Source organism: Sebastes umbrosus, chromosome 2, assembly GCF_015220745.1.
Source record: "Sebastes umbrosus isolate fSebUmb1 chromosome 2, fSebUmb1.pri, whole genome shotgun sequence".
Classification (NCBI taxonomy): Eukaryota; Metazoa; Chordata; class Actinopteri; order Perciformes; family Sebastidae; genus Sebastes; species Sebastes umbrosus.
This window is the reverse complement of record NC_051270.1, coordinates 31,448,828-31,458,522: the sequence shown is the minus strand read 5'-3', so window position 1 is coordinate 31,458,522 and position 9,695 is coordinate 31,448,828. Positions and strand designations below refer to the sequence as shown.

Sequence of the window (9,695 nt, the reverse complement as noted above, 5' to 3'; positions counted from 1 at the left end):
ATAAACACAAGGCCAGTGAAGACATTAACTGAAGATGTTACATTTTCCACTTCCAGTAACGTGCTGAATGGCTGCTTTATCTTACAGTACAAAAAGTACAGAACTGTTTGAGAGTGCTGGCTCTAGGGAAGTTATAAGTGCAGTTTGTCCTCCTAATTTCATGATTATTTCAGCAAGCAAACTGCACATTAGTGAGATTACTAATAGATCATATAAATTATATTCACAAATAAACTTTTTACTGTAGACAATGGAGTAGAAGCGCTGCTGGGTCTCTGTGGTAATCACATACAGGTGTTCTTTGGATCCTTCAGGTGTATTGGGCTCATTCAGTCTTGTGAAGGGCTCATTGCATGGGTGGAAAAAGGTACAAAATGCAAGTCTCCCTCAAAAATAATCCAAGGCACACTGTAGTGTTTGAACAAAATGAAAAATGCCTTTATTTTACATGGAAATAATAGTTTAAAATGACCAACACGTTGCGACCAACATAGGTCTTCATCAGGGTCACTGTGAGCATTCAGCAGTAGCTTGCACACCTGTATTGTGTCATACTAATCAGTAGAGTGGGAGGGTGGTTCTCCATCAATGAGCAAGCCTATTGGTGGAAAAACAAGGAAATGACACATCATTAATAGGGAGGAGAAAGAGAGGGGAAAAAAAGAAGAAAAAAGGAAAAAGGGGAGGGGGAATTAAAAGGAAGTGAAGGAAAGAGCAGATGAGAGGTAAACATAGATGACTAACATAAAGACAAATATGATACAATGGACTACTAAGTCAAGGTGGACCTATACTTTCTTATGTAGGTTTACACATGATGAGTTCCTCAAAATATAACTATAGTTTTTTCCCTCTCTTTCTCCTCCCTATTAATGAACCCATGCAATGAGCCCTTCACAAGACTGAATCAACTTTTTATTGTGTTTAAGTTTTATTTACATGTGTAGCTGGGACATACAGGTGTAATGTGTTGTCTTATTTTGAAGGAGTCTGAAATGTCGTCACTGTTTCATGAGGAGTTCAATGTGCTCAATGTAATGTGCTGCACAAGGAAGAGGAAGATCTGACTGATTTAATAGTTGTTGTTTTTATTATATTCTGGTGTGAGATGTGACCAAAGACAAAGAGCCTCTCTGGTAAGACTTTTGAAGACACAGGCACACCAAATGACACTTAAATTAAAGTACATATTACACTAAAAAGTATCAAAAGTAATTTTAATTTAATGATAAAGTGAACCTTGAACGCCACATCTCTCGTAACGTTACCATCGTTACCATCGCTCCGCTGTCTCCAGCGCATATATAAAGTTGCTATGGCAACCTTGTGGCGAAAATCAAATCAACATAAAAAGTCAAGTTTTTTTTATTTCCAAACATTTGGTAGTTTCTTGGTTGAACTGTTGCAAATACTGGTGTAAAAACCACAACCAGGAAATCCTGCTGAAAGCTGCTGAAACAGAGAAGACATGACTGGTGTTGAGGATGTTCAACTGGACCTGAGGTAATGAAACCTGTTATTATTCTGTGATTTAATAACGCATAGGACAAGCTGGTCTCTGTGGAAGTACTGGGGGATCATATTGAGAGGGAAGCTCTCTGCAGCATCGTCCTGTGGGGCTTTCTTTCACAACAAAGCTGCACATTATCCCTCACATAATGCAGTCTAATCCATGGGATATATGTGATCATTTTAAGGAATGGAAATGTACTTTTTATCCATGAAAGAGCATGATATGTCTGGTGACTTATGAACCAATATAATAGGCAAATGTAAAGATTTATATTTAAATAAATGTCAGTTAAGTCCCTATCTGTTGCTGGAGGACATAACACAATGGTGATTGAGTCTATATGGCCCACTGGTGAAAGTATAGATAGATAGATAGATAGATAGATAGATAGATAGATAGATAGATAGACAGAAACTTTATTGATCCTGAGGGAAATTCAAGTTTCCAGCATCACAGCTCCATAGTGCAAAACATGTTAGTAAAAAGGCAGTAAAAAAGTTAGTAGTACAAAGTAAAAAAAAATGTACCAGATATAAAAATACAAGGAGATGAAGAAAACTGTTAAAACTGAATATAGTGCAGGGTAACAGCTGAGATACAGGACTATTAAAAAAGTGAATTTTCAATTTCAATATTTCTAGAATGCAGTAATATGAACTGGGTGTCTGTCTGTGGTGACCATAGATGACCATAGATGACCATAGATGACCATTGATATAAAACAGTTGAAACAGTTGTAAAACTGTTTTATATCTATGGTGGTGACATTCCTGGAAAAGGAATGTTGTATTACAGTTTTTCTCCATTGTATACACACAAACTATACGCACAAATCTGAAAACTTGAAGCTGTATACAATTGAGAAAAACTGTAATACAGCATTTTTGTTTCTGGGAATGTCACCACAGACACCAAGTATGTAATACTACAAATCTATAAATATTGCAATACTTTCATCAGTGGGCCACAGACTCAGTCATTATTGTGTTACCTTGTTCGGCGATGGATAATGACTTAACAGACATTTATTTAAATGAAAATCTTCGAGATTAACACTTTAAAGGTCCCATATTATAAAAAAAGTGAGATTTTCACGTTTTTTTATTATAAAGCAGGCTGAAGTCCTATATAAATACTGTGAAAGTATCGAAACGCTCAATATACAGAGAAATACACACAGCCCGTATTCAGAAACTCAAGCTGTCAGGATTTCTGTACATTTGTGATGTCACAAATATACTATATTTAGACCCTTTACACAGATTTAAACATAAACATTATAAATGTGTTCCACTTTATTCCTGGTTGCAGTGTATGTGAATGACATCAGCTGACAGGAAGTACATATGGACCCAAGCTGTTGCCTAGCAACGCAATTCTGTTGCAATTGCGTCGCAATTCCGTCGAAATGGGCTGAAACAGAGCGTTTAAGACAGAGGGTAAATACAGGCATATTCAGGCCGACAGTATGAGGAAAATAAAGTTTTTTTTTAACATGACAGCATGTAAACATGTTCTAGTAGAAACACAAAATACAAGAATGATCCTGAAAATGAGCACGATATGGGACCTTTAAGTCCCATCAGTTCTGCAGGTGAGGAATGGTGTCACATGTGGCACTAGTAGCTGATTATGAAGCTGACAATGATTATGATGTGTGATATGGATGATGATACATGGATGATAAATGATATGTATCCATAAAACAAGGGATGATTAATACATACTGTACATATGTCAGCACTAAACTCTCTTTTTGCTGCTTCTATCTATATGTCCTACTTGTCAGCAATGTTGTTTTATATGTGTAAATGCCACTATTGTTTCTACTGCTTTTAACAACTGTGCGTCCTTTTCCATCATTTAAACTGCATGTCCTGATTTTGTTTTTGTTGTGATGTATTTTAGGAGGACTTTTAAACTGCATGTCCTGTTTTATGTTTTTGTTCTGGTGTATTTTAGGAAGACCTTTAAATTGCATGCCCTGTTTTTGTTTTGATGTACATTAGGATGCCTTCTGTAACACCTTGGCCAGGGACACATTAAAAATGTGCCATTTGGCTAATTCTGGCATTTTTTTATCCCATGTGTATTTATTAATTTGCACTGTCCATTCTCAAATAAACTAGACTAATGTGGATTTTGAGAACGTTACTACTATTACATTTGAATTCATAAAGACCAATCTGTAATTGAAATGTGGTATGCTATTTACCTGAGAGTGTGGTTTTAGAACCTCTTGTTTACAGTAACATATCTTGATTTCTTTTCTTTTTTTTCTCTTAGACAAGAAGGTGAAAGTTCTGATTACAAATCAGCACTTTCATCAGTAATAATTTCCACGGATGAAGAGGAATCAGACAGAAGACAGATGCAAAACAGCTGGCTGAAGAGACTGCGATCTAACTGGCAAGCTGTTTTGATTGGGATTTTGGTGGTGCTTTTTTGTAGTCTGACCGCTGTCTACATTGCTCAGATATATGACCTGCAAAGACTGACAGCGGAATCACAGCTTATGGAAGAGACCACCACGCTGCTGAAAATTCAAAACAATCAGCTGCAAGCAGAAAATCAACACCAGCTTTCAATCCTGTCCACCGACAAAATGGCCTTCGTCTGGAAATTCTGCAACGAGACCACACTGCAGTGTGCACGCTGCGAGCCTGGCTGGGTCGTGCACGATTCACGTTGCTTCTTTTTGTCCCCGGAAACATTTAATTGGGAAAGAGCTCGCAGCAAGTGTATTGCAATGGGTGCTGACATGGCTGTTGTTTTGAATGCCGAAGACCAGGAATTCCTTACCAACTTGACTTTTGACTTCCACCAGCAGCACCCTAATGTAAGCTTCCATTCAGCGTGGATCGGGTTGCAGGACATTGTGCAGGAGGGCAAGTACCAGTGGGTTGATGGCCGAAGCATCGACAAAGATGTCTTTTACTGGATGCCCCAGGAGCCAAACAACGCCATTCCCGCCTGGGACAAAGTCCAGGAAGGACAGGACTGTGTTGCCATTGTCCCGCCGAAGCACAGAGGACAGGCAAATTGGTTATACACCTGGGATGACATTGTTTGTGTTGGCAGCAGGAACTTCATTTGTGAGACCATGGCTTTCACTTAGTCCTGACTTACAGACCTGTGATGTAGCTGCATGTTGTTGGTTAAGATGTGGAAGATAAAGCAATATGTCACTCTCTCTCTCAAGCTGAATTCACTGGTGTTTACTTCAGAATTTATTTTTTGCATGCTTCTCAAATGTGGACATTTGATGTTTTTTTGTCTTATAGACAGATAATGTATAATCTATATGCAGATAGTAGAATAGCTTTGGATTTTGTCCTTAGTTGAACAAAAGCAAACATTTTGAAAATGTCATTTTGGGCTTTGGGAATTGGGAAAGTATTTTTCAGTATTTGACCAAAATGATTATCAATCAATCAAGAAATTGGCAGATTAATCAATAATGAAAATATGTTCAATTGGCGGCCCGTGGGTCGAATCAGACCCTTTAACGACCTCAATCCCCGTCGACCAATATGAAAAAAGTAATAATAATAATTTCTTCCAATAAGAGAGTTTATTTCCGTTCATGAACTCACGCTACTAATGCTGTTATGGACTGTTGAAAAGCAATATCTTTGTGTTTTTATTTAAATAACCTGCTAACATTCTAAGTTTCTGGGTGTTTACATTTTTGATTATTAGAAGATCATCATTTTATTAGTATTCATTTCATTAGTTATGTCTTGTTATGCACAGAAATACTTATGTTAAAAAGTTTGACCCATGCTGCTTAAGCAGAGGGAATTTAGGAGAGTGGAACTGAATAATAAAGATGTTAAATGCAACATTATGTTTATTTAAACAACAATCTACTAAGATAAAAAGCTGTATTGTTTTCACATTATAATTCCTAACTTTGCAGATCAGACAGGAAATGTAAATGCCCCGCCCCTTGGCACTTTACTTTTTTTTTTTTTTTTTTTAAATCTGGCCCTTCTAAAAACGTAATTGAAAAGGCCTGATGCATTGTATTATGTAATGATAGCAACTGAGAAACTTGTGCTGTGCAAACATGTGCTGATAATTTTTGTGGTCAAAAGTTGTAGTCAGTATGAGCTAATACCATTAGGGCAATGCCGCCTTCTTCTTCTTCTTGTGACATGAAGTGACTGGAGTGAGTTCTTTGACGTGTGCATATACAATAAATTGTATTATAACCCACTCTTTATTTAATCCACAGTGAGTACAGTTGTAAATATTACAATGGTTTCATATGTGTAGCATTATATTTCAGTAGAGCACTGCGTCATTTGAAGTAGCTTAAGCTGTTTTTTCTTTCTCATGACACCCCAAATAATTTTACATTTTCAAAGAAATGAATCATCTATTTTTTTCTGTGGGCCTCTGAGCTGAAGCAGTTGAGCTTGAAGGGTCGTCTTCAAGGACACCTCAGTTGTTGGTAATAACTTCCCAGAATTATTGTGCTGGTCTTGGAATTAAGTCAGCGACTTTCCGGTCATGAGCACACGTCTCTAACTTTTAAGCCATCACTGCCCCCGAACACACACACACACACGCACACACACTCACACACACACACACACACACACACACACACACACACACACACACACACACACACACACACGCACACGCACACGCACACGCACACACACACACACACAGAGATCTTGTGTGTGTGACTCATCTCGTGCTGTTGCAGGTCTGTTCGTTTCAGCCTGTTTCACTGTATGAGAACTGCTCCATCACAGAAGAAACTGCAGCTCCACCTGCAGGTAAAACTCATCAACACACTGCAATGTGTAACTATATTGTGTTTCTCTGTGTGTGAGAAAGTGTAGTTTAAACTAAGATTAGGATCAATTATAGTTCAGGTAAACTTTGTTTAAAATTATTAAACCAGGTTTTAATTCAATTCCATCTGTGCTTCATAATTTAAATTAAAACCCGATGAAGTAAAACTCAGTTAAATGGTTCAAAGCAAAGTCAAAGTGCAAGTGTGAGGGTGTAGGGGATCTTTAGGGGGAAATAGCAGGTCAGCAGTAATATATAAAAAATATAAATTGTGAAAGTGTATGATGGCCATTCCCATGCTCTATTATGTCTCATAAGTTGTTTCAGGAATTTTGGGTTGATACCATTTGTTACACAGATTTGATGCTAAATTTAACCATTTTTTTCCAATCAATAAATTAATAAAAATGATCAATAATCCCTCCAAATACGGATGGATATGGATGGATGGAAGGATTTCTGCAAGAACTGCATTTTTCGGCGATCGGATGGCGAGCACTTCTGTTGTGTTAACTGCTCATAAACCCCCTTATTGTCAATCTGACAAGGAAAGCCATCCATCCTCTGAATGCTTTAGGTCTATAGTTTGGGGTTGTAAAGTTTCATGAGGCTGTGATTCTCCTAAAGGTCACCACAGGTCATTTTATACAGCAAGGTCAAGTTTAAAAAAATAGTCTGACTTTATGAAATAGGGACTAACATCATCACACATGAATACAGTTGGGCTCATTGGATCCACAAGAGTCTCAGCTTTATAGTGATACCCAATGTATGTAATTCCAAGACTGTTTAGGGACCCCAGTATGCAGAAATATTCAAATACACCATTTTAGAATAGGCGAAAATAATATATTTATAATGCATGCAAAAAACTACATGTGATTTTCATAAAGTGGGCATGTCTGTAACCAATAGATTCCTTAGGTTTTCTAGTTTCATATGATACCAGTATCTTCACTCTAGCTCTAAAACCAAGCCTGCTACAAGTCATGATCCTGCAAGTCTCAGAGGGATCTACCATTTGTCTCCATTAAAACACCTCAACTGTCAGTTTAAAGTTAACCACAAACAGCGTTTACTGTAAATTGGAGATTCACAACCTGGAGCTGATTTGAAAGTACTTTTGGAGTAAGATTAGATTTTAAGAAAGGTCTAGAATTAATCCTATTTATTTCAAACTAAGTTTATAGATTTGGTGCAACAGAAAATAAACCATGATATTATCATGTTTTAAAGTTAACGCTTGTTGTAGCAACCCACGCTTGTGTAGTGTTATATTCTTCCTCTGCTGTATCTCCATCAGACTCAGTGGTATCTGAGGTCAGTGCTGAACGGTGTCTCTCTGATACACGGATCCAGGACCTGATCCAGGAGGAAGGCTGGTTCCACGGCAGGTAGGCAACATCCCTCTACCTTTACTACCAGTGAATTACCAACTTTAATGTGTCTGTCTGCTAATGTATATCTCCCTCTTCCTTTCTCAGTAACTTTGTGTCCTTCATCCCAGGTTAGGAAGGGAGCAGGCGGAGTCACTTCTCACCTGTAGTGGGGATTTCCTGGTCAGAGAGAGCAGCTCTGCCTCTGGTCAGTACGTACTCAGTGGGATGGAGGGAGCCACCGTGCGCCACCTGCTGCTGGTGGATCCAAATGGACAGGTAGAGGGGAGTTGTGGTGTTGGATTTCAAATACACAAAGCATGAGGAGAGGGCGAATGGCAGCTGGCCTTAATGTTTGACCTTGTTGTTTGTGTTTTTGTGTGACCAGGTGCGGACCCGTGATCAGGTGTTTCTGAGCGTCGGTCACCTGGTGCGTTTCCACATGGACAACCAGATGCCCATCGTCTCTGGCAGCAGTGAGCTGTGTCTGAACCAGCCAATCCTACAAAGACACTAGCACACACAGTCACAGCATGCATACATTCAACACGTTTTCATCCCAACTCATCACATACCGCCGCATTGTCACGCTCCATGGCGTTACACTCCTTGCCGTCGCTTTATTTTTGGCATCAAAACCACTATAGTTAATCCTTGGCGTCACTTTAGGATTAGGCAACAAAGCCGCTATAGTAGGAAGGGTAGGGTGGTAGGTTTAGGAACGAAATACGTGGTTGAGCTTAAAACTACTACGTTCGTACAGTGAAAAAACGTGACCTATGGGACACGAACAGCGGTCTCCTGGATGATAGCCCTGTGTTTGTTGGACCCATCCACCTCCCTTTTCCAGCCGTCCGGTGTGTCTCTTTTTGCTCTTTAAACTACGTCATTGTAGTGAATGGAACACCAGTGTGTTTCAAGCTGGCGCTAAGGGGTGCCTTGTACGACGGTATCGAGCGCCGATGGCTGTAACAAAAGCCTCGTTATTTGACGCCCTGGGATGCATTAGCCTTCAGCAGCGGTTCTCAGTGGTTTTGGAGTTGAGGCACAATGTGCCCAAGCAAAAAACTTTAAACCGTTCAGCACTTTTAGCTGCTTTAAAATGTTAAATCAACCAAGTCCTGTCAACATGTGAGACATGACTTCATATATTACGGTATAAACTGTATGTGCAGTAAATTCTAACTCTTGTGCACACTGTGCCTCGCCCTGTGCTGAGAACAGCCGCTGGCCAGCAGAACATCCTCTCTCTCTCTCTCTCTCTCTCTCTCTCTCTCTCTCTCTCTCTCTCTCTCTCTCTCTTTCTCTCTCTCTCTCTCTCTCTCTCAGGCTGAGTTTGCTGGTGTTTACTCAAAGTCTAAGCACAATCACTGGTGTCAGGAGGAAATAACCAGAACGTTGGCAGACTTTCAGAATCTTTTCTTGACATGCTAAATTTGTCTTGTGTTCATTTGTTTTTGATTTGTTATTTCTTTGCGTCCCCATTTCCCATGCTTGACTTTTCAATCCCATTTATTTGTTACATTCTGAATATGGATTAAAATGCTCTTTGTAACCAGGATCTACAGAAACAGATTTGCAGTTTAGTCTCAGATAAGATGGCAAATATGCAAATAGTAATGTTTTTGTTCACCATGAAGTGTAATCAAATACATCTTCAGTTCTTTTACAGAATGGATTACCGGACTGGACTTTGTCTGTTATTTCTTTCTTGTTAATCTTTCAACCACAAAAAACACAACTTTATTTCTTCTGACGCCTAACTTGCTTTGAGACACCTTTTAACCATTCTTCACTTCACTTTACCACCTGGTGAAAATCATTATTAAATTGAGAAAATACTCACAAAACAATTTTACTGTAACTACCGGTTAAGATATCACAATACACTGCTGTCAGTTACCAGAGACACAAATCTAACAAAGTGGCTTTCATATAGAAAACAGTTGAATTTCTTCCTTGTTTTCTTTCTCTGTAAACATAAACACAAA

At 38.8% G+C, this 9,695-nt stretch overlaps 2 protein-coding genes across 3 annotated transcripts; both read left to right on the top strand.

The window, feature by feature from the left end:
* Positions 1-979: 979 nt before the first annotated feature.
* On the top strand, positions 980-4,714 carry LOC119503908 (hepatic lectin-like). Of its 2 annotated transcripts, XM_037795953.1 has the most exons (3): positions 980-1,136; positions 1,387-1,503; positions 3,800-4,714. In XM_037795953.1, the coding sequence occupies exons 2-3, from the start codon at positions 1,469-1,471 to the stop codon at positions 4,629-4,631; spliced, it is 867 nt and encodes a 288-aa protein (XP_037651881.1). In that variant the 5' UTR covers positions 980-1,136; positions 1,387-1,468; the 3' UTR covers positions 4,632-4,714. The 2 variants fall into 2 exon arrangements, with proteins under 2 accessions (XP_037651881.1, XP_037651873.1); XM_037795945.1 differs by lacking the exon at positions 980-1,136 and having other exon boundaries at positions 1,251-1,503.
* Positions 4,715-5,646: 932 nt separating this feature from the next.
* On the top strand, positions 5,647-9,390 carry LOC119478732 (SHC-transforming protein 1-like). Its single transcript, XM_037753666.1, has 5 exons — positions 5,647-5,678; positions 6,200-6,309; positions 7,632-7,722; positions 7,836-7,983; positions 8,093-9,390. The coding sequence occupies exons 1-5, from the start codon at positions 5,647-5,649 to the stop codon at positions 8,219-8,221; spliced, it is 510 nt and encodes a 169-aa protein (XP_037609594.1). The 3' UTR covers positions 8,222-9,390.
* Positions 9,391-9,695: the final 305 nt, after the last annotated feature.

Excerpts from the sequence above, each read along its gene's own strand:
- LOC119503908 (XM_037795953.1), top strand. The coding sequence starts at position 1,469 with ATGACTGGTGTTGAGGATGTTCAACTGGACCTGAG. Across the intron at positions 1,504-3,799 it reads GATGTTCAACTGGACCTGAG|ACAAGAAGGTGAAAGTTCTG; the intron begins GTAATGAAACCT and ends TTTTTCTCTTAG.
- LOC119478732 (XM_037753666.1), top strand. The coding sequence starts at position 5,647 with ATGCCGCCTTCTTCTTCTTCTTGTGACATGAA. Across the intron at positions 5,679-6,199 it reads TCTTCTTCTTGTGACATGAA|AGATCTTGTGTGTGTGACTC; the intron begins GTGACTGGAGTG and ends ACACACACACAG. Across the intron at positions 6,310-7,631 it reads AACTGCAGCTCCACCTGCAG|ACTCAGTGGTATCTGAGGTC; the intron begins GTAAAACTCATC and ends TATCTCCATCAG.